A 25,302-nucleotide genomic window follows, 5' to 3' on the forward strand; every position below is an offset into this window, starting at 1 on the left:
GCAGTGCAGCTCTTCAGTGCAGGATTTCGCTGGAGTTCGGCTGCATTCACTTCACAGAAGCCAAACCCTCCAGAGACACCATGCCGCACTGCTGAGTGTGTAATGATGCATGCAGCATACAACAATGAGAAAGTATATACTTTATGCTAAACATAAGGCGCTAAGTATAATATGGATAATAATTTATTCTGTAGTAACTTGGCTTGGATACAGCAGTGTGGTGTGTGTAATGTCTATAGCCTAGTTATGTCAGAGATGTGTGTGTAATAAATCTGACTAAAACACAGTGAACTCATTTTTTGGATGGTGATTTGATGAACTGTGCTCCATATCAGCGGTGGAGGAGTGCTGTGTTACAAAAATAGACACGCAAATGCATATAACGCTCAAGTGTGTGTCAGTGTGACCTTCTGCCAACATGACCTTGATATAGAATACTATATTGTATGTACTGTATGTGTGTGTGTGTGTGTTTACTGTGTTTCCATATACAGACATCTCTGCTCAGATATAAAAGAAGAATTAGGGAAGATAGACATAAATGTGTGAGTGAAGAGTAAAGGAGAAACCATGTGAGACTGACAGAAAGGAAAGTACTGGGAGAAAAATAAAAACAAGAAGGCTGTTAACAGTGCAGGAGTATGAGTACAAGGATTTATTTCAAACCATTAGACAAACATAAAGCTTCTGAGTTCAAGACTTCAACCACTGTGTATTAGGAATGAATTCACTGATTCTAAAGACTATGTATATGATGAAGGACAAAATATAATAAAGAACAGAATTAATGTAAATTAATGAATTAAATACAGGGGTTAATAAGAAGACTGAGCACAGACTGTACCAGCAAGTTGAACACGATACAACTCCTGATAAAGATGATCAGTTTAGAGATCAGGATAGAGAGCAGAGGATCTCTGCATTTACATGCATCATTAAGAAGTTTCTATCTCTTTGTCTGCCCTTCAGTCCACTCTCTCTCTCTCTCTCTCTCTCCCTTCCTCCCTCCCTTTACCCCCTCTCCTGTTTCCAGTTCTCCCTCTTCCCCTTCTCGAGGATAAACGCATACTGCATATAACAAAAGGACTGAGATGGAATATGACTAGACAGATTAGACTCCTTCATTTAATTCATGGAAGAATTTAGAAAGTTTTAGAGAAATTCTTTTCTTATACAACTTGCTTTTTATTGTCTATAAAAATGATCAAATCTCCTGGACTCAGCTAAAGTAAGTATTTTTTTTCCTCGAATGGCTTGATATGAATGCATAAAATATTCATTTTTCAGTCCTTAAAAATATATTTACTGGTAATTTTAACAATCACCAGTAACAACTAAAGCGATAAATAAAATATAAATAAAAGACGTATCCATATCCATCTCGTTAATAATCTGAGACTAATTCTGGTTGGCTTAATGGTTTTTTTTTTGTTTAAAAACTTCTCTTTCATGGTAGATTCTGGTTTAAATTTGCATTAAATCACTTCAGTGTAAGTTCACAATAGCAAAGTTGCAAAAACAACAGAGGCAATTAACAATTAATCGCTTTCCAAAAGCTGTGTGAATTAGTCATGTCATTCTATAACAAAGACCCAGTCAGCAAAGAAATATGGTTTAAAATAAGCACCGCACTTTTAGGAGGTTGTATGCTGTCCTGTTCTGAGATACACTGCATTCGGCTCAAAGTTCAACTCCTTCATTAGCCATAGGACCTAGAAAGTCATTCAGAGGCAGATTTCTGACATAGTTCCATAACTGTTATCATACTCCATTCAGCTGATCGTTAAACTCATCTGCTGCATGTAGTTTAAGTGAGAGTTAGTCTAAGTGAGAGTTTTGCCCAAGGTTTGCTCTTATGGTGAATTTGCTGGATATTCTTGTGAATTGTTCATGAGTGTTCAGTTGTGTTTGTTCATCAGTTTAAAACACTGCAGTAGTTTTGCCCCTTTGCCCCATCTGCCACCTCATCACTGCACAGCCTATAGAACCTGCCCTAGATACAGCACCTGCTCCAGACTGGTTCATCAGTTAGAGCATGGATTCTTTTACAACTGCGTTTGGCTTGTGCTCCATTTGGACAGAACTTTTTGAAGTAAATATGGAGGTCATTATGAATTTCTACTAGTTTATGAATGATTAGAATCTCTATTCCTTTAAGTACATCTATTCATCCTGATGTAAGTGCTGTATCCTGTTCAGGGCTGCAGTGGATCCATAATCGCCTCTGGAAACACTGGGCAAGAGGCCACCATGATGGTCATTTGTGTGTTGTGTGTAGAATAATATACAGACCTGCTCAATAATAATATTGAGCAATATACTACTGTTAATAATAATATATATATTATTAATAATAATAATAATAATAATAATAATAAATGCAAGACAGCAGAATAACTTTATTTATAGTTTATTTTAATACTGTCTAGTGTACATTTTTTCCAGTGCAAAGCAATGATTTACATTAACTGAATAAAATTTGTGGTCCGCTTGACACGTAATTCTCATTCAGTTTAAACATATGCAGCACAGTTTAAGCATAATGACAAAACCTTTACAACATACATATAACACTTATAACATCACATTCACATACACACTGAAAAAAATAAAGACTGGAACAATCAGAGATGTGCACGATCATCAAACCATGCATTATACGGTTCGTAAGGGTCTTTTAATACTGCTGTCTATCGTCTCTACTGCATTAGCTAATCATGCTGGTCCGTTCATCCATCCATCAATCGTTCCATCCATCTATCCATCCATCTATCCATCCATCCATTCGTCCACTCATTTATTCATTCATCTATTCAGGTGATCATTAGGTGTGTGAATATCACTGAAGGTTAAGGCTCAGTGCCCTGGTATTCTCTTTGAAGTACTGCATTAGAAATCAGGTGTATTTCTGTAAATTCATCAAGCTGCACTGAGATTTACGTTCATTCAAGACTCCATGCTGTGACTTTAAAAATATTGAGAAATATCAAGAGAAAGTAACATATTTGAAGGATAATGAAAGAAAGCAGAAATTAGCAATTGATCTAGCCTGAAGGTCATTTTGAACAGGGTCTTAATGAACAAGTCTATTCACACAATGGAGACGGTGTTTACTGTTCATCTAAAATATATTCTCAAAAATTCAAAATCCAGAAACACTATTCTTGCCTTTGACAAAATATAAGAATGCACGTATAAACTGGCAGCGCTATCCAGGAGCACTAGTCAGGTCTGTTTCACTGTCAGGGGTCATGAGAATCACCTGTGTAACTTCCAAACAATTCATGAAGTAACATATTGTTTGATAAATGCTAGCATTACATGTTCTGAGACCCTGCTGGGTCTCGTACAACACTGAGTGAACAAAGTCTTGAAAAGGTTTTAATGCAAGCTTTCATGCTTATGATATTTGTGTAAGAGTGGGTCACAGCAGTGAGCCCCTCAGCAAAGCAGCCAACTAAAATGAAACAGTTCATCTGCTCATGAGCTGCTCCCACGGTGGAGGACATCATCACCAGGGTCTACACACATGCTGGACGTCCTGCTCTGACTGTAATCTGACACAATATGAGGAATGACCTCATCATAAAGGCATCCTGCTGAAGGACGCATGCACTGCTGCTACCACGGCACTGCAGTGCAATTCCTTCATGGTCATCAAGGTTAACTAGCTCCAGTGGTGTGAATATGGTGCAATCTTCAAACACTGTTCCATTTAGTCCTCAGGCACATCAAGATCTACATTATATTGTGACTAGTGTCTACAAGTTCTACATGTGATTCTCACTTACTCAGTTACAGACAGACCAGTGTGTCATAAGACAGAACCCCTTTCTGAGAGAAACCCACACTGTGCAGTGCCTGAACTTCTCGCTATGTTGGGACTAAAACCACTAAAATACACGTTTGGTCACATTTTAAGTTTTTGGTTGTTAATTTAGATACTAGAAAGCTCAAAGTAAAACTCATTTATATGCTATTTTAAAAAAAAAAAAATAAATAAAATAAAAAAAAATATATATATATATATATATATATATATATATATATATATATATATATATATGTTCATCAAACCTCTTGCCTCAGCACAGAACAGCACAGTTTTTAGGGAATATTTACAGCATGCAATGGATTCAAAAACATGCCACAATTCAGTACTAAAGTCAGTAGTAAGGTAGGGAATAGATCTGCATATGGAGATGAGAATGTTTTATTGTTTATGTTTTACTTCCAAACAAAATACTTTATACTGCATGTAGAGTGAACGTTACATTATCATACTCGTGAATCTTTAAGCTGTTGATATAGATAACCACAAAAATACTGTAGAAATACCTAAAATATAGACAAATCTATCTAGTATTTCTTATTGTAAGATTAAAATAAACTAAATTCAATTATTAATCATATTTTTAGCCATGATTTTAATTTCAAGCTTAATTTCAAGGTAATTTTGGCAGACATGTATTTATTTATTTTAACATTTATTTCTAGCAAGAAGTAAAATGATCTGCCAATAGATGAGGACAATGTAAAGCTTGTTATATTGGTTTAATCGTATTTCAGGAAATACAAGATAAATCTGCGTATATTTGATATTTTGCTAAGGTAACATTTTTGCAGTGCACGGATATTTGCATAAGAAAGAGCTACAGATGTTTTTCTACATAAGTGATGCTAATAGTTTAGAAACTAATTAAAATCTAACACTGGTCTCAGTCACTTCCCGAGCTCTAGTGTGATTACGATCTGACTCTGCAGACAAGACTGGCTTTCACGTGTGCACAAAAATAACCCCATGTATGTGTCTGACTGGTTGTTTCATTCAAACATTTAAAAACAATATTTACTAACATATATATGTGTGTGTGTATGTGTGTGTGTATGTGTGTGTGATAGCTTAGCTACATACTTTTACAAAAGAAAAATACTCAACATTACTCTTCAGACATTCATTCATTCACTATATATAATAAAATTTCAATCTATATATACTAGATGTTTTATCTCAGCAATTTTCCCTGAATGATAATTTAACGTCATTATATGACGACCAAATAGGAAAAAAGCCAGAATTTCTTGTTAAACATAATGCTGCTTAAATACTGCTCTAGGGTGTGTTTCTTGAAATGTTCCTGATGCTTAAAGTTAATAAAAAAGTAGTTTGTTATCTCCATCTTAAGAATGTTCTTTAATTAATGGGTATTCCCAAAACCCGCCTATTTTACTGCTCTACCAGCCTGTAATAGTCATGCTAGCTCATCATGCTAGCTTGTCTTGTCACTGATATTCCAGCTAATGCTGGTCACCCTAGCTTTACCCTAGATTTACTTGGTCAGTGGTCTACCAGTTTATAATGGTCATCTTAGATGATCTTTACTGGTTTAGCTGGTCTAATAGTATGAAATAGCTCTTTACGCTCACATCTCTCTGCTGGACACATCTCCTCCAGAAAGCCAGGAACAGCTTCTCATTCCACCCTGAAAAATCTTCTTGAGTCAGACATGCCTTCAAGCTATGGGAGCCATGCCTCATTGTCCAAGCTGCTCTTTGGGGGTTTGATCAGTCATCCATTCCATTGGAATACACTGATAATTGATCATTCTTTCACAGTCTGTGAAAACCCCATAGTGAGCTAATGCCATTCCTTCACTATCGCACTAGCTTTCTAGGTTTCAACTTTCATCCTTCCACTAAACAAGTCCATCTGGCTGCACTTAACCCCAAGAAGGTCTTTAATTGGATCCTTTCACACCTCCTCCCTTGGCAGTCAGATCAGACTTCTAGATCAGTTCTTCTCCATGAGCTCATCTCCTCATCACACCACAGCTACAGACTCACCAAGACACAGATACAGGACCACGCTCATAACTCAGCAGCAATCAGTTTAACAATCAGCAGATTAGAAGCTGCCCAGAACTCTAGTCCAAGTTCTCCAGTCCCACATCTTAACGAGAAGAAAAAAAAAACACTCACAAAGGATTTGTTCAGACTTTAGTTCACACACACCCCGTCCCTCACAACTGACACTACACGACCTCAGACTAGTGAACAAATGCTAATGTAAATGACCTCCTAACTAATGCTAACTAACCTAACTAACTAATGCTGAGCTGAAATACTGATATCGATTAGCTCTGGAACATACATTACATCAGATTTAGGTAGCAAACAGTAACACAGTAAGACAGTTAGTGTTTAGAGCAAACTTAAAACTTTTAAAACCGATTTTAAATTCTCATGAAAACGTAATAAAATGTAATCAATATAGTTGAAATTGTACTGTTTTTTTTTTTTCAATAATTACATTATTTATTTATGATAGATACAGTATTTTAATATATACTAAATATATAATAACTAAATGATTTTATAAATGTCTATTGGTAACTATGGTAATGTTATCAGGCTACAGAATCTCTGCTGTTTCAGTTGCTGATCCATTAGAGTTTAGTTTTACTTCTGCTGTGAATTTAAAGACTTTCCCCCAGACTCCCTAGCTAGTGTCAACAAAAAAAAGGTTTAGTTCAGAATCGTCTGTTTAGGTATTCACTAAAATTAATCTTTTTCAGGAAACACACCCATGATTAGTAAAGCAGAAGCAGAACATATTTTAAACCACCAAAGTGGCTTTTTTGGAATGTTGCTATACTTGTCAGTACATTTGGTTCTCAAAGAGAGGATTTTTTTTTGTTTTTTTTTTGCATCAGACGGCAAATACAAATAAAACAGCAGAAACATCTATAAAAATCTGTCAAACCTCTACCACTGAGGCAGCAGTAGGAATAGTGTGCTTTAGCTTTAACATGAGTCACATTGTGAACGTACTGGCAGTGGTTGGAAGACAAAAAACAAAAATATTTTAAAAGTTCCTACAAATACTATGTGGAAGATTTTTATCAATATGAAATTAAGGAGTGGAGAATAGAAACCTGATCTTCCACTGACTCACTCGGAATGTATGGCAGGTCAAGCTTTAACTGAGATTTTCAGAAATCCAATTGTATATAGTGGCTGTGAAATGAGGAGAGATCCGTACCAAAGAGAACTGCAGCCACATAGCATTGGGGCTCAAGCAAAAGTCATTTCTGGAAAAAAAAAATGAGAAGAAAATGAGTTTAGATCAGAGAATAGACCAGCGAATTCTTTGTTTTCTTTGTCCTCAAGTGAAGATCCAAAAATCTATCTAAAAACTCAATCTATCTGCATTTTAAAGTCTTTGTTTGTTTCTTATTAATGCTTCAGATTTGAGCCTAAGAAGGTTGAGGAGCATCAGAAGGTACAAGCCACTAGGCATAAGTGTCAGAGTTCATAATATATCTGGAATGTTCTTTTCAACAGAACAGTTTTGTTATCATTTAGACATCTTCTTCACAGAATGTGTGTGTGTGTGTTATATTCACATGCATGCAGGAATTCGATGCAGGAATCAGTCGTTTGTTTACCTGTGTATGAAGAGCAGGGTTCAGCCGGAGTTTCAGCCCTTCAGGTCATAGCCATCTTAAATTTGTCTGTTTCAGTGAAAGTAAAAAAAAGAGGTTCATTAGGAATATTAAGTAATTAATATCAATTACACAGCTTTATTAAGGACAGGTACTGTATTCTCATGTGGGACATATTGACATATCAGGATTGATGTTATCAGTGTAGTGTATCTTTCAGATTGCGCCTGTATTCCATTAGATCATAAAATAAAAAAACAAACAAGTTCTCACTTGGTTCCTTCTTCTGTGCCTCCATCTCCATCTGTTTTTCCTTCCTCCTCCATTTTCTGTTCATCAGAGATGAGCTCCTGTTTCTTATGTCTGCGTACACACTTGATGATGACCATGGAGAGGATCACCAGAGCCAGCATGCCTCCTATAGATGCTCCGACTGCCACTGCGATGGTCGAGTCTCTGGGAGGAGGCACTGCACACACAACCAACAGGAAGTTCATCAGCTCAGGATCATCAGGAACACACCCAAGTGGTGGAAGCTTCATTGACATCTTTTAAAAACACCGGTCACGTCAGTAAGTAAGGAATAAAAGACGGCAGGTCATGTGGAGAGCTTTAACCACCGATAACAGCAATTAACATTAAAGAATGACGCGTTACACTTTTAATACATTTCTATTTATTTTTTTACACTTAATGTTGTGAAATGTGAGAGAAGTTACTTCCTGTTATCATTTATGTTATAGCTGAAAACTGCAAAGTCAATAGTCAATAGCCTCCTGTGGGTGAAACCCAGCAGCCCTTCAGTGCTAACACTGGAGACTCCTGCCTTAAACAGAAACATCACTGTATAAATGATGTCATAGATTACTTTCTTAAATAACGGTATAATCCATTTATTATTGTTCATAAGTTAGGTCTTATTCTCCTGCCCTGTGCCCAGCATTCACAGGATATCTCTGGACCCCAGCGACTCTGAGCAGGATGAAGTGCTTACTGAAAGTGAGTGAGATTTTAATACATTTCTATAGAATCTACATCATTTGTTTATATTCACTAGGAAAAGAGGTATGCATCACATGGTCACACTTTTCCTAATTTCATAAACAAAATATCATCAAACTCTCACAGTCACTTTCCGAATCCTGCACCATCCAGTTTCAAGAGTCCTCGAGTGAGCTGGTGTGTGGAAAATAAATCTGAGTTTATACTAGAAAACAAAAAATATTTTTTTTTTATTTGTTGCTATTTTCATAATCTGCCTAAAAAGGTTCACATTAAGGTTAAATTAAATGCTCCACATAATAGCAGCAAATTCTGGAACCAATTTTGCTCCATGAAAAAAGTTCCTGTTTTCTCAGTGGTGCCTTTCACACTTACACTCAGTGACTACAGACAGCTGGATTCTTCCACGACCCTCGACACGATCAGGAGGATTGCGTACGTAACAGTTATAGATCCCCTCGTCTGTCAGCTGCACGTCTGAGATAGTGATGGAAAGGTCATTCTTGTCAAGGTTTCCAGCAAACTTCACCCTGTCCCAAAAACGCTCCGTCCTCAGAGGAATTATTCTGCTCTTCAGAAAGGTCATAAACTAGAGCAAGAGGGGAAAAAAAACAGTTAAATCGAATTGGAAATAAAATGATACACCTACTGCAGACTTACTAAGTCTAACTGAGCAAATAATAAAGGAGGAGTTGCTCCTTTTTTTTTTTGTTTTTTGGACTCTATGCTCTCCTCACCATCTCCTCTGTGTCATTTTTGGTCTCCTGGTAGGTCCAGTTCATAGCAAATTTGCTGATATCCAGTTTGTAGCAGGAGGTGAAAGTGCAGGAGATCTTTACTGTGGTGCCATTCAGCGCATTAATCTGCTGGGCCACGAGAACTTCCATTGAGGAGACAGAAGAAGCTAAAACACACAAGCAACTCAAATGAGTCCAATAACACTCTGTTATTATCCACTGTAAAGTTTTTACAGTTGGATCTCAACCACTGTTTTTAAAGGAAAGGTACAATCATTAAGTCCTAAACAATTTTCTATCCTGGGGATAGAAAATGTAGACTGCCGGGTTACATTTCCTCCTTTACAACTTAACAATTCTATACCAGATAAAATCACAATAATAATAAATATTCTAACAAATGACTTACACTTTTACTATTTAAACACTGCTATGAACTCAATACGGAAAGGAGCCGAGTCACGGTCAGTGGAAAGCATTTCCACACTGGACTGCTCACTGGGGACAAAGTTATATCCAGATTTCTGAGCTGCTTTGTGACTTTATTACACCATGTGTGGTTTGAACTTCCTGTACACTCTCCTGAATGACTTCACTAAACTCCTAAAGTTAACCAGCTGAACTAAATTTTAAACCCCAAGGGAACAAGCTCATACACCACACAATCAGATCACTGAGTTTTACTTCTTCACATATTTATACCTTTACCTTCACGTATATAAACTGATCTAACTGTGTGTTTGATGAGTCACAGCCACACCCAATCCTGCAGTATAACTGCACCAGAGCAGGAGCTGAGTCTCACACAGCAGCAGAGCTTAGACAGCACTTTTTACAGTCCAGACAGATGACTGCATTGCTGCAGCAGACATACACACACACACATACACACACACACACAGAGAGAGAGAGAGTACACAGAGTTTTTCTTTAAGTGAACAGCTAATTTACGTGTTTAATTTATTTATTAGTGACACTGATTATATTGTTATTCTCTACGAGGAGTTTTTATCATCTTCATGATACCTAAGACATTTAGAGCAAATACGCACACACACACACACACACACACACACAGAGCATAAGGCATTTCTATCACATAGCACACTATGTTAGTGCAAGTGTGTGTGTGTGTGTGTGTGTATTTGGGAAGTTTCTCAGTTCTGTCATGATGCATCACTTTAGAGTCAGGACTTTGGTGTTTATGAACAAACCTCCCAATGTTGCTGCAATTATTTTTTACTGGCCAAGCTCTCTCTCTCTCTCTCTCTCTGCCTCCCTTCCTTCCTCCCTCTCTCTCTCTCTCTCTCTCTCTCTGCAGTAGAAGTAGAAACTTAATCTTTACCCCTCCCTTTTCATCTCTCTCTGCAGAATAGCTAAGCCCCTCCCTCTTAAAAGTGACCTCTCTTTTAAGGAGAAGTGTGCACCTGTCCACACACAACAAATGTAGGCGAGCACACACACGTGCACACACACATGCACACAAATGTTTGTGTCTTCCTAAAGACAGATAAATCTCTCTCTATATATATGTCAACGCCTCATGTATAGTTCAATCCTGCCTCATATTAATAAAACACACACACACACACACACTTAACTGACACACACCATACAGTCAGAAATCAATACACCAGTGGGTGTGTTACACAACAGCAGCAATATTTCAGTTCAGCATGTCCACTTTGTTCAGAACACTTCATTGTCTCTTATTTAACATGAACGAAATCAAATATCAAAAATTCCACCAATAAATCTGGAGAAAGATGTAAATTTTTAGATTTTTAGGACTGTATTATTTTAAAGAGTCTGATGTGCTGTGACATCAGTCTCCCCTCCAGCCATGACACTGACCCTGCTCTTACTGATTGCGTTATCCACACTCAAGGTAACACACACACACACACACAGCATGCTGTTTAATTATGTGGCGTGATGTCCTTCAGCATGGTAACATTTCAGCAGGTTATTTCAGTTCAAATTCTCTTTAGGGATTCTGATTTGCAGCATGTGCAGTACATCGGTTTTTGCATTTTCTTCATAATTTGAGAAATAATTTGGATCCACACATTTTTCTGCACTGCAGTGTAAACTAGCTCACAGAGTTCACATGCAAATACATTCAGCATTTCATTCTCATGTCCAAGCAACTCTGATTTTGGCATATTAAAAACTTTTAAGCACTGGTCAGGTAGAGGTACACCTGTTTCCTGGCACACTGTCGGGCGATTGTGGTCAGCTGCACTCTGAGACGAGACGACTGACTTCACTGCCTGCTGTATGATTGTGGGATCTTCTAAGCTACACTGAAATCCAGCCACAGACTAGCGAGAACCTGCTTCCCACTGCTTAAGAAAAGTATAAATATTTGAAAATCATATTCCATTGTACTTTATTGTACCAGGAACAGAGTCTCTCACAGTCATATTTATAAAATGGGAGGATTATTCAGCTTTCAAACAATTCTTTAGGGTCTAAACATCTCACAGAAACTCAGAGCTTTTACACTAGAGAGAAAATGAAGACTCCTGAGCTTTACAGCTTTACCAAAAAAATAACAATATAGGTCTTAATAATGAAAAGCTCAAGATTAGCTATTAGTTAAGTACAGAATTAATAATCTTATATTTTGTTTATTATAATCTCATAATAGAAATATAAATCTGACTATATTTAAGATATTTGAGACTTTTTGCAGTGCAAAAACTCAGAATGTTGGTTATGAAAATGTAAGTGCTTTAAGCTTTTAAAGTGTTAACTCATTTAATATCATGAGCAGTGAGGGAAAAAGTCACAGTAGTTGCAGCAGCATTCAACGGAAGCAGATACAAAGGTGATTAAAGTCAGCGGTCAGATGTACAACTGAGTTACAAACATTAACTCTGACTTTCACAAAATATTACATTATAATTGTGTCAGCTGTTTCCCCGTGTTTAACAGCAGATTTTACCAACCCTTCTATTCTATAGTATATAATCAAAAGTAATTAAAAAATATATGTATTTTTCTATATATTTTAATGATTAACCCTGCAGAAACACATTCCCTCTGTTCTGCTTTTTCATGACTGCTGATTGTGATTCCTTAACAACCTAATCACTCCACTCTTCATGGGGAGAAACAGGAAGTGTGACATGCCCTCTAATGGTTTTCTACAGGAACTGCAATGTGGTTTAGATTAAAAACACACAGCCTTTTTTGCTTTGTAATATTTCAGACCCAGTAAAAACTTCAGACTTATCAGGCTTAATTTCACATCAAATTAATACACCATATATAATCATGGCAAAGTAATTCAGTTTATTCTTCATTTTAAATAGAGATCAAATGTATGTCAGATATACTGTAGTAAATAATCAAGACCAGATTTAAGCAATATTTATTCCTCCCATTAATAAATACCACTAAGAAAGTCCACAATGTCCAGGATGAACAAATGCATCCATTAATAAACTGTGAGGAATACTTAAAGATTTAAAAAACTCACTATAAATGTTCAGTAACATGTTATGTTATACTTATTTATAGCATCTTTCTGTATTAAGTAATCATTAAACAAGCATAGATCAATGCACCTGCAAACTTTGTACTTATGTTGATGTATGTAAGGTGCGTTTAACGAAAGGAAAGTTGTAATGAAATTTCTTGGAAACGAGGTTTGAGATTACAGACAGAACCAGGAGTGAGTATGTGATCTCTGAAGTATTACAGCCTGATGGGAAGTGAGCACTGAACATGCCTATTAGCAGCTCGCTTACCTCATGCACTTAGTCCTGGTTAGAGATAATAGTTCATTTTGTACTGATTGAACAGCATGGATTAATTCATGTTGAGAACAGCATTAAATCAAAAGTTACTTGTTCATTAGGCCTAGGTACATAATAATAATAATAATAATAATAATAATAATAATAATAATAGGGAGGGATTGAGTGTTTTAATCAAGTGAATATGTGAAAAGGGGAAATGATTGACTGCTTGAAACGGGGGGATGGATTTAAAACAAATCTTAAGACATCTACACGGATGGTGGACCAAATGGCCACATGAATAGAGAATAAAATTATTATTATTATTGCGCTGCTCCATATGAGAACTCTATACAGCGCTCTACAGAAACGAGGCTTGCGTCCTTAATGATTATGTAACATCATCACTGCTCACATGCGGACACACAGACCACAGGAAATAAAACAACAATAATACAAACCTAAAGGCAGAGACTAATCATTTTTAAAGAGCTCACATTCCAGGATTTTATTTATTTATTTTTTATTTTTTTTTGGACTCACCCGCAAATACCAGCAGAGCTGATGCAAAAATGGCTGACGCTCCCCGCGATTCTCGCACCCGCACCAGAAGAGACATTTTCATACAAGAGAATATGTCCTTTAATAATAATCAGATTGCCACAAAGGGATATTTGGTCATTAGATACATAAAAAAAAGTGCTATCTAATATGGATTATTTGCAGTGCTGTGATATGGTTGGCAGTGTCTGCAGCTGTAAAAAATAGTTGATTTTATGGTTGTGGAAACATTGCAACGGACGCGGGAAGATTTTTGTTCTGTTCTGTGTGTAGATTTAGACCCAAATCTCACAACATGGTTAATTCCCAAAGTAAAAAAAAAAAAAATACACTACCAGTCAAAAGTTTGGACACACCTTTTAATTCAGTGTTTTTTGTTTAGGGATTTATTTTCTACATTCTAGAACAATACTGGAGATTTCAAAACTACGAAATAACACACATGGACTTAAGTAATCCATATGTAATGACAACAAAAAACAGTCAGTTGTTATTTTAAGACACGAAGGTCAGGTGTTCTGGAATAGTTCTTGCAAGAACAGTATTGTCAAGTGCATTTGCAAAACCCATCAAGCACCATGATGAAACTGGCTCACATGAAGACCATCCCAGTAAAGCAAGACCAAAACTTACCTCTGCTGCAGAGGAGAAGTTCATTTAGAGTTACCAGCCTCAGAAATCACCAATTAACAGCACCTCAGATTAGAGCCTTTATGAAGGCTTTACAGAGCATCAGTAGCAGACATATCTCAATATCAACTGTTCAAACGACATTATTGTGTATTTCAGCTGCCTTCAGCATTGTTTTACAATGTAGAAAGAAATAAACATCAGGAAAGACAATGGAATTAGAAGATGTGTCCAAATAATAATAATAATAATAATAAAAGCTGCTGCACTAAGTAAAACCATCTGTAGATTATTATTATTATTTTATTTATTTATTTATTTATTTATTTATTTATTTATTTATTTATTTATTTAGTCAGGAGTCTCTCTCTCTCTCTCTCTGCCAGTCCCCTTGGTGGTATTCTCCTTTGCAGTTACACTATATTGCCAAAAGTATTCGCTCACCCATCCAAATAATCAGAATCAGGTGTTCCAATCACTTCCATGGCCACAGGTGTATAAAATCAAGCACCTAGGCATGCAGACTGTTTTTACAAACATTTGTGAAAGAATGGGTCGCTCTCAGGAGCTCAGTGAATTCCAGCGTGGAACTGTGATAGGATGCCACCTGTGCAACAAATCCAGTCGTGAAATTTCCTCGCTCCTAAATATTCCACAGTCAACTGTCAGCTGTATTATAAGAACGTGGAAGTGTTTGGGAACGACAGCAACTCAGCCACGAAGTGGTAGGCCACGTAAACTGACGGAGCGGGGTCAGCGGATGCTGAGGCGCATAGTGCGAAGAGGTCGCCAACTTTCTGCAGAGTCAATCGCTACAGACCTCCAAACTTCATGTGGCCTTCAGATTAGCTCAAGAACAGTGCGCAGAGAGCTTCATGGAATGGGTTTCCATGGCCGAGCAGCTGCATCCAAGCCATACATCACCAAGTGCAATGCAAAGCGTCGGATGCAGTGGTGTAAAGCACGCCGCCACTGGACTCTAGAGCAGTGGAGACGCGTTCTCTGGAGGGACGAATCGCGCTTCTCCATCTGGCAATCTGATGGACGAGTCTGGGTTTGGCGGTTGCCAGGAGAACGGTACTTGTCTGACTGCATTGTGCCAAGTGTAAAGTTTGGTGGAGGGGGGATTATGGTGTGGGGTTGTTTTTCAGGAGCTGGGCTTGGCCCCTTAGTTCCAGTGAAAGGAACTCTGAATGCTTCAGCATACCAAGACATTTTGGACAATTCCATGCTCCCAACTTTGTGGGAACAGTTTGGAGCTGGCCCCTTCCTCTTCCAACATGACTGTGCACCAGTGCACAAAGCAAGGTCCATAAAGACATGGATGACAGAGTCTGGTGTGGATGAACTTGACTGGCCTGCACAGAGTCCTGACCTCAACCCGATAGAACACCTTTGGGATGAATTAGAGCGGAGACTGAGAGCCAGACCTTCTCGTCCAACATCAGTGTGTGACCTCACAAATGCGCTTCTGGAAGAATGGTCAAAAATTCCCATAAACACACTCCTAAACCTTGTGGACAGCCTTCCCAGAAGAGTTGAAGCTGTTATAGCTGCAAAGGGTGGACCGACGTCATATTGAACCCTATGGATTAGGAATGGGATGTCACTTAAGTTCATATGCGAGTCAAGGCAGGTGAGCGAATACTTTTGGCAATATAGTGTATATATGATTGTATGAAGTATGATAATTCCTGTTGTGTTATTGGAGGTTTACAGTAGATTAGAACGTTGTTAGTAAATTTAGAGGAATTATTGGAGTTATGGTTTACTAGCATGAGAAAAAAAATCCCTTGTAACTATGAGAATATTCTAAAACGTGAAAACAAGCAAAGAAAAAAATCGGTGTTGCCGTCGCCGCTAAACAGAAAAAGGCTCTCCTGTTTGAATGGGAGGGATCAGCGATGATGGACTGGTGAAGATACCAAGAAGCAGAGCTTTAAGCGCTGTGGATGCCACGTTAGCGCTGTTTGCTCTAATCACTTTGGTACGTCAGAGTTCTCGGCACATTAGCAGGGTGTGAGAGGTTCCTCAGCAGAGAGGTCCCTGAGCACTGAGGTTTATCAGTAGTGCTGTTTAATGACCGGATGTCGGTGTTGTAATGAATTCCCATTTCTTACGCGCGCACGCGCACTCCAGATCAGGCTCATCGACGCTGACAACACAGGACCTTCTGTCTCAAAGCTTTAACCACTGAGGCACCACAAAACGCTCAACACACTCCAGTGAGTCACACACTTCAGCCACTGAATTAACTCCACTGACCACAGCAGTTAATCTGTGGCTGACTGGTGTTATCAATTTTTCACCAAGGTTATTGGATATTTTTGTTAAGCTTAAAGTATTCTACATGAATTTGTGTGCCTTCTAAACATCTGAATAATTATACCTGTAGAAGTCCTAAAGTTAACTGACAATGAAGGATGAAAATTTGGATGTTTCTCATATCTGAGGTAATTTCATGCATTCATTTCCAATTATACAGAATAAATGTAATAAAAAATATATATGAAAGGATTTGTAATTTGAAGGTGTCTGTCTCTGTGTCTTCATTTGCCATTATAGCAGCTGTGATCTGGTGCAAGATGAAACTGAGCTGAAATACTGCTGCAATATCTGAGCAAGGTGTGATAGGTGGAGAAGCACATTTGCATTTATGGCACTTATCATTTTTTATCAATGTTCTTGAAGTCTTCACGAATTAATCCATTAGTTCTGGTTCACTAGAGTTACAGACCATCAGTCAGAAACTCAGGAAATACAGCACACAGACAAACCATTTTTATAAACAAATAAAACAAATGCTAGTTTCAGAGTTTCAGAAAGAGGTAGGTCTTCACCTGTCGCATGAAGACAGCCAGTAACTCGGCTGCTCAGTGCAATCCCCTGAGAGAGAAGTGTTTGTGTGTGACAATGTAATAAACTTATAAAGACATCATTTTCAAATAAAAATTCTCTAGATATGAAAGAGACTCTTTATATAAGTGATCTGTATTATTGACATTCAATACTAAAGATGTTATTAGGTCGCAGTGGGAATACAGCTGACACAGGGACACAGGACATCTAGTGTTCTGAAGATGAACTGAATGTTCTGGAAGAAAAGGAAGGTCACGAAGATGTACCATCATCGCCACAGACTTGCTCATTAGGGATAAAATAGTTTAATAATTTAATTTAATAATTTAATAACTGGGGGGCAGCACGGTGGTTTAGTGGTTAGCACTGTTAACAACAATGAGGTCAAGAAGGTCCTCACAGCAAGAAGGTCCTGGGTTCGAATCCTGGGGTTGAACAGGCTGGGGCCTTTCTGTGTGGAGTTTGCATGTTCTCCCCGTGCCTGGGTGGGTTTACTCCGGATACTCTGGTTTCCTCCCACAGTCCAAAGACGTGTACATTAGGTTGATTGGTAATTCTAAATTGCCCATAGGAGTGAGTGTGTGTGGTTGTTCGTCTATGTGTGGCCCTGCAATGGACTGGCGACCTGTCCAGGGTGTACCCCTGCCTTTCGCCCTATGTGCGCTGGGATAGGTTCCAGCAGACCCCCGTGACCCTAGGAGTCCTAGGAATAAGCGGGTATAGACAATGAATGAATTTAATAACTGTTTCTCTTGTTTTGTAAAGCTGCTTTGAGACAATGTCCATTGTAAAAGGCGCTATACCAATAAATTGAATTGAAAAAAAAAAAATCAAATTGAATATAACCTCACTCTTCCAGCGATGACAGGAAACCTGAAATGCCACAGGAGGTTCCTCTGCTGGCTCTCCGTGTGCAGCCAGGCTCACTAAGCCTTATGTTATTTGTACTTGGTAAGGAGACAAACACACAGAGATACTCCCAGTTGCTCTAGAGGAAACCATGCTGGTGGTCCAGTTCTTACTGTAGAATAGATGACTAGATAATAATAGATAAATGATTCCCAGGTTTTAAAGCATCTTTCTTTTTTGGAGATTGTAAAGGTGATTGTAAAGATGTACTGCATCCCATAATTCTGAGTCACATCTCAAACAGAGATGATTCTGATGTTCCTTCCTGATGTTCCTCAGGGAAATGACTCCTGATGCTGAGCTGTTAGGATCATGGCTGGCTTCACTTCAACACATTACTGCATCTCCACTGATCTTCTCATTAAAAGCTTTTGAAAAACAGATGACTAAAGACCCAAAGTGGTTTAGCTTGTGGCATCTGAGAGAATTATGAATTAATCTACTGTTAAAGACTTTAATGGCAAAATGATTTTGTTGAGAAAGATAAAGCCTGTGTACTATTTTAAACAGTATTGCGTTGGGCAAATAAATATTTGAATTTTTCTGCTGTGTAATAGAAGTGATTAGCTAATGCTTCAAGGAAAAGAGTGGAAGTTTGCTTAGACATAAATAAGCTACTTAATGATGCAGGATGGTGGTGCTGCTTTTCAAGCCTCTGCTCAGATGGTTGGCTATAATCTCTGGCCACAGGCTGCGTCTGCGCATCTCATCGGCATGGCAACCAGAGCGAGGGCACTGTGCAGGGCTCGCAGCACAGTTTTGTACTTTGCCTAAACCCCCTACCCATTCTGCTCATCTCTAAAGCTCTTTCTCTCTGACTTCCAGCTCCCTCTTCATTCCTTATTCCCTCTCTCTCTGTGCAGTGGTAAAGCCTAAGTACAGCTTTTAGATAAAACAAGTTAAAAAGTTCACACTTTTTAAATTTTCACACATAATGTAGATAGATAGATAGATAGATAGATAGATAGATAGATAGATAGATAGATAGATAGATAGATAGATAGATAGATAGATAGATAGATAGATAGATAGATAGATAGATAGTAAGTGCTGTTTGTTTGGAGGATAATCTGCAAATGAAAGTTAATTACTGGAAGTGAATATCTGTTAAAAAAAGCCTACAGCAGAAAGAGGTGTGGCTTTCTTAGAAATCTGTCAGTCTTGTCAACAGTGTAAACCTTTAGTAAAAAAAAAAGTTTGAATGTAAAATGAAATGAATAAAATGATGTTCACATGGCTACAGACTTGGTAAGAGGACATGTGTGCCCACCCTGCACCTGTCAGTCATCTCATCAATCACACCCTTTTCTGCACCTGTCAATCATCTCACCAATCATGTCCGTTTAATGATCCTCAGATAACTTCAATAAAGCTCTTTAATCAGAAGGAAAATTCCTGAGGTCTGGACTGAACACAGTTCAATAAAGAATCTGTAGAGTTTAAGTGTAAGTTGTCTTCATTAACTAACATGACATGACGGGTTTAAAACTTCTCCTGCAGCCAGACACTAGAGGGCCTCAGAGATGTTCTGGCTCCTGGCTTCACTCTGCTACAGCCTCCACCTACGGCATATACAGTAAACACACTTTGGCTTCATCTCTTGCAGAATCACTGAGTTTCCAGTGATGTGTTCAGTATGTTATTAATTATAACTATAATACACAGAGAATGAGAGTGTGTGCCCAGCGATGGGTTGGCACTCTGTCCTGCCTTGATGCCCGATGACTCCTGAGATCGGATAAGCGGTACAGACAATGAAAGGAAATGAAATGAAAATAATACACGGAATCCTGTTAAATTAGTAAACGTTCGACATAGCTGTAAATGATGTACAGCAGGTTACAGTCATCATCATTAATGTTTATAAGTTAGAACAGGTTTTAGGTCTATGCATAAGTTACATTTATTCAGACATACAAAAGTCTACAGTTACACAGTCTACAATATTGATACTTCACTTTCACACTGTGGACTCTATATGGCTGTGACTAAATGGCTGCTTGACTTATTCAGATTTAACAAGAGAGGAGAAGCCACATCAGGTGAGGGATATAAAACCTGAACAAAACCTGAGTGTCCATCAAAACTAAATGACCAGGACAGAAGCCACCAGGAACCATACCAAACCAGCAAGCTTGAAAGACCAGAGAAGAGAAGAACATCACACAACAATATCAGATACTGCACTGGGTCTGCATGAGAGGATGGAAAGACATTTCAGAAAGGTCCATCTGGAGTCCTGTGTGAAGTTTGCATAAAGACATCCTGCATCAAACTGGCAAAAGCTTTTGTGGCCAGAAACTAAAGCAGAAAAAGATCAGATCAGCTGTCCAGTGTGGGTGAGTCTGTTCTTGGCTGGACGGAAGAGGAACCTGATGTGTTCTTCTGCTGTTGTAGCTCATCCACCTTAAGATACCAGCTCAGGCTCAGATTTGACAGTATTAACGTTTTAGAAGCTAGCATGAGCTATTGATTGTGTAATTCAGCTCCCGAAGCCATGCTACATTAGAGGCTGGTCTTTCAGCTGAGCTACACTCCCTGATGGCTGCATCATCACTCAGCTGCTCTCTGTTTTATGATCCACTTTAAGGTTGTGATGGATTCACTGATGTCCCTGCAGTCCAGCATTTCCACCATAATGCATCCGGTGAAACAGAATATGCAGAGAGCCGAACCCTGACCTCCTGGTGGCTAACTGATTTGTACTCTATATCAGGACAGATGGAGTTTGTTTCAGGAGTTTGAGATCATATGGAAGTGTGTTTGTTTAATACACAACAAAGCTTCTGTACAAACATTCACTATTATACAAGTGATGACTCAGGTTCCAGCTGTGTGATAAATGAATGTTAGTAATGATGAGTAACTAGTAAATATATCATGTTGTCTGTCTCTCTCTCTCTCTCGTGCCATATATTTGCTCAGAGGTTCACAGATTTCTCTTGATCATCTCAATGTGGAGAATAATGTGTAATAGAGCGAAACTGGAACTTCTCCAATTAAGCTTTCATTTATTCAGCTATTTGTTCCAGTTTGTAGTTATTCAGACACAGACCAGTGAATCTTTACTCCTAACTTTTCAGCTAAACATGCTGGTTTGTTTAATATGCAGTTTTGTGCTTTGTGCACTCTGAAAACAAGTGTTTCCTGTTAAACATGTTGTTTTTCAGATTTTCTTTCCTGGGGCAGTGAAGCAAAAATGTGCCTCTGCTGACTAATCCAAACATTTTCTCCAAAGACATTATTTTATCCTCAGTAGTCTGTGTATATAGAATGTTTACAGCAATCAAAGAATTGCAAAAAAAAAGTTTATTAATAAAAGTTTATTGTCTAGAGTTATACTAAAATAATCTGATGATCTTTAATTTATTATTTGCACATAAAAATTACCCTTGAAGAAACCTTAACAAATAAATGACTAAACGTATGAACCTATAGTGGAGTGACTGTGACGCTAACCACAGCATGCAGTCACACAGACAGGTATTTCAAACGCTTCAGTTCACTGCTCCCTTTAGACACAAATTTAACTTTTTCCTCATTATTGCTTCCTCACATAGCAACAGAAAACAAACCAGGCCTATTGGAGCATATACATATAAACCAGGCCAAGTCATAACCATATGCCCAGGGCTTTTATTGTCTATTAAAAACCGGGTGATAAAACAGAAGACTTATAATACAGCAGATCTACGACACTGAAGATGAAAAGCGTGTCGCTGTGCCGCTCAAGTAAACGCAGCGAACAGTAAAAAAAATGACAGGACAATTTCATTATGGCTCGTTTATAAATCACTTATCTAACATCCTGAAATGATGGAATGCTTCCACATGGCCGACTTCAATCAAGCTGTTTGAACACGTCTGAGAGCTGACCGGTCAATCGCTCCAGATTCATCTGTCCATTTCCTCATCTGTCTTTTTTAGGGAAAAAAGAAGACAGCTGTTTTGTCAAATTTCTGAAGGATAATTCATTATGTCTCCTGATCTACTCTCCTGTTAACGTGCAGAGCAACTAAGACAAAACGAGTGAAGTCATATTTTATATTTATTTTTTGTAGAATCACTAGTAGATTCCAATCCATCTGAACATATGAGATTGTGAATGTGTTTATTGCAATCCTCCACCGCCACCACCACCATCATCATCATCATCTAAACCCTTAACTGAAGTCACACCCTTAACTCCAGAACAGTTCGTTTATAAAACACCACTCAAGCTGTTCTGATGGCTTGTGATGACTCAACACTTTACTAAAACAACTCATGAAAGATTTTCCCGTTTCCTTTAATTCATTGTTAAAGACTTCAGATGCTGTTACTGTGTTCATTCCTCTCCAGTGCATTATCCTCAGTCACTACAGACAGTTTAACTCAGAAGAGAGATATTTATTTCTTTCATCTAAAAACAGAAGTTCTTAAAGCATGTACACTTGGAGATGTCTCATACTTGCACATTTCACATGAATTAACCCAGATGAAAGGATACAAAGGTTAGTGTTAGGGACAGTGGTGGTGTTAGCATTCATCTTATTTTTGTACCAAACAGAATCCTGTGTGTTTAATTCATCTGCATTTCCAGGAGATCTGGTGGAACTGTGGAACTGCCCTTTGGTTCAGGCTTCAAGGCTTTCCTATATAATTGATTCCTTAGTTTTGTTAAAGTTTGATTATTTCCCTCTCATCATCTCCAGCCCACACACATTGTGCAGTTTCTTCCACTGTGTCAACAGACTTTGTGTTTGTGTTGTTACATTAAAACCTCATGAATCAAACACTCTTTATATGATTAAACGCCATAAAAAATACATGTACAAAACTATAAGATTTGAAATTGCTTATGTACAGCTATATACACTACTAAACAAAACACCAAATTAAAGTTACATTAGAAAAAAACCCTTGTACTCCTCAGTCACACACTCCGGCTTGTTGTGTCCTTTATTCTCCATGTGTCTTCGGTCAGTTCTCATTTGTGAAAAAATGAGTTAAAGAAGAAGAAAAAGAGTGGTTCAGGTCAGCAGTGTGTCCGACATTTCCTTCTTGAATTTTGTGGATATCTCTAAGGATGGGAAAAGGAGGAATACCTAAAGAGAAAAGACAAAGAAAGTCAGAGCCTGGACCCTATATCAGCCTGTATACACACAGAATAATACAATAAAATTACACAAGCAGGCATGCAGGATGTGGAGCTGTAAAAAAGAAAAAAAAAAAGAAAAAAGAAAAACACTATTACACACAGAGCAGACACAACAAAAACACTACAACACACAGAGCAGACACAGGCTTACAACTTGAGAAATGCTTGGGACTGTAATGGTGTTCGGTTTTGTTTCATTTAGCCTCAAAAAATAAGCCTCAAAAAATAAGCCTGAAAAAGGATCTGAACAATCTGCGGGAATGGTGTGATGATCATCTCAACATGGAGCAGAATCTATGAGGAATGTTTCCTCTCATGGTGGAACTCATGCCATGAAGGACTGAAGCTGTTTAGAGCGTGAAGAGAGGAACTCGACTAATAACAAGAGGAATACTCTGTCTTACTGTTGTGTTCCTAATAAAGGGGGTGTAGATTCAGTCACACTTTTTAATTTAAATGTTCAGTTTATTGACTTGAGATTGGACTGAGACTTTACATGGAGACTGGACTGGACTTCCTTGTCCTGATAACAGATCTCTGAGCTCTCCATGTTACAGCTTGGTTTTGACGATAACGTTATTGATTAGATTAAGATTAAGAATTCTTACATAGTTTAAAACAGACAAGTCTCAATAACACCGACAGGAGCACAAGCCATTGTATGGACCTTAAACTTCATCATCACTTTACTGCACTGATCTCAGACTCTGTCTCTGAATGTCCTTGTACTGCACCACCTTCCACATCATGTTAATAATTTATAGTGCTGAATATGTAGCTCCCACTGAACCTCGTTATAACTGCATACACTGTGATGATAAAAGCACTCTTAATGCACATGACAGTTAACTTCAATCTTCAGGATTGACCATATAGATCAATTAAATCCAACCTGATCTAACGAAAACTGATGATCCCAGCAGCAAGTAAAAGTTTACAAGTGGTAATTTTTTCATTGTGGTCTAAAATTGTGGTCTCTAACACACATGCATGCACATCATCTCTAACACGTTTCTCACACATGTGCATGCTCACACGTCTCCCACACACATTCACGCTCACAGTCTTGCGAGGAGTTCAGTGCATGTCACTGAAACATGAACAATAATATAAGCTTCTTCAGTGAAACTGACTTTGTTAGTTAGCAGCTCAGCAGGCAGACTGTAGTAATTTTGTCTTATGTAACCTAAGTAACTTTGTCTTTTCTTCCCTGCAAATGCTTGAAGTTATTTTTCAGATCCGCTGTGTTCATTATTCACAGCACTGTGACGTCTGACGCTCTTCACTGTCATAAGTGCATTATTGCTGTCAGCTCCATGAGACACAGCAATCTGTGACTAGCTGTTAGATTGGAATTCTCTTTGGAGGCTTCAGCAGCATCTCTAACATGGGATATGTAAAAACCTATTGGTATTCCAACAGCACTGCGTGAGCAGACTCACAACACAATACCTGATCCATAGCAGGTATTTCAATCAGACTTTTACAAACCAGGACAGACGGCAGTAGCAGTGGTGATGGTACAAATTTGTTATTTAATCATTTAAAGCAAAATCTATCATCAAACAATATAAAATACCTTTATAACAGTTTTACATAAAATGATTAAAATATGCTAAAGACATTTTACTAGCGTGTGGGACTAGCAACATAGTTAGTGATGGAGATAATAATCTAACAAAATAATTAAAGGTGAGCCATTAACATAAGAATAACTCGTATCTTGGCATTCTTGGCAGAATTTGTTATTTTGCTTCGACTGCTGGTGTTTTAAATGCATGTAAGCTGCAGTAGGTAGCAGCAGAAGAAGGTGATTACCCGGCTTATCTGTACGTCATCATCAGGAAGCACTAATTAGGCATGAATTGATCTTTTAATCGGCCAATGAATTAAACTTGACAAGTCAAAGTGACTTTGCTAATGAAGTAAGAGGGTAAATACTCTAATTACCTTTATACTGGACTATTAGTGCTAATGTAAGCACCAGAGAGATCGACCTAAAAAACCCGCCAGCGGGGCACTTTAATAACATGCAGCTCTGAAGTCAAGCTGTGCAGCGTTTAGTTTCTTCATTACTTTCTGTCAGCACACATCCACAGAGACTTATTAAAATGATCATATACATCACTCTTCATCACCAAATGTGAAGTAATTAATATAGGTTTCATTCCTGTGCTTTTTTAATAAACAAGGAAGTCCTGCTTTGCTTTGCTCTGTACACGTGACATGTTTTTATCGCTGTGTCCTGAGTGATAAATCTGACAGTGTTG

The 25,302-nt window shown here is 38.0% G+C and overlaps 2 protein-coding genes and 1 long non-coding RNA gene across 7 annotated transcripts in view; 1 reads left to right on the plus strand and 2 right to left on the minus strand.

Annotated features, from left to right (window-relative positions):
- Positions 1 to 1,051: 1,051 nt before the first annotated feature.
- On the plus strand, positions 1,052 to 20,797 carry LOC131367815 (uncharacterized). 2 transcript variants are annotated; one of them, XR_009206967.1, is made up of 4 exons: positions 1,052 to 1,228; positions 7,786 to 8,017; positions 8,386 to 8,444; positions 19,906 to 20,797. It is a non-coding gene; the product is annotated as an uncharacterized LOC131367815 (long non-coding RNA). The 2 variants fall into 2 exon arrangements; XR_009206966.1 differs by lacking the exon at positions 19,906 to 20,797 and adding an exon at positions 18,172 to 19,868.
- On the minus strand, positions 2,395 to 13,814 carry scn2b (sodium channel, voltage-gated, type II, beta). 2 transcript variants are annotated; one of them, XM_058413344.1, is made up of 6 exons: positions 13,477 to 13,801; positions 9,185 to 9,351; positions 8,823 to 9,036; positions 7,719 to 7,914; positions 7,449 to 7,514; positions 2,395 to 7,091 (listed from the first exon to the last, which is right to left on the minus strand). In XM_058413344.1, the coding sequence occupies exons 1-5, from the start codon at positions 13,556 to 13,558 to the stop codon at positions 7,505 to 7,507; spliced, it is 669 nt and encodes a 222-aa protein (XP_058269327.1). In that variant the 5' UTR covers positions 13,559 to 13,801; the 3' UTR covers positions 2,395 to 7,091; positions 7,449 to 7,504. The 2 variants fall into 2 exon arrangements, with proteins under 2 accessions (XP_058269327.1, XP_058269328.1); XM_058413345.1 differs by lacking the exons at positions 2,395 to 7,091; positions 7,449 to 7,514 and having other exon boundaries at positions 7,715 to 7,914; positions 13,477 to 13,814.
- Positions 20,798 to 22,266: 1,469 nt separating the features above from the next.
- The window catches only part of zgc:172282 (leucine-rich repeat and fibronectin type III domain-containing protein 1-like protein), a 44,117-nt gene continuing 41,081 nt past the window's right edge, over positions 22,267 to 25,302 (minus strand). For all 3 annotated transcript variants that reach the window (XM_058413342.1, XM_058413343.1, XM_058413341.1), the window contains one exon: positions 22,267 to 22,979. The gene's annotated coding sequence lies outside the window, so the exon portion shown is untranslated. The remainder of the gene's footprint in view (positions 22,980 to 25,302) is intronic.

This window comes from Hemibagrus wyckioides, linkage group LG17, assembly GCF_019097595.1.
Source record: "Hemibagrus wyckioides isolate EC202008001 linkage group LG17, SWU_Hwy_1.0, whole genome shotgun sequence".
In the NCBI taxonomy this organism is placed as follows: domain Eukaryota; kingdom Metazoa; phylum Chordata; class Actinopteri; order Siluriformes; family Bagridae; genus Hemibagrus; species Hemibagrus wyckioides.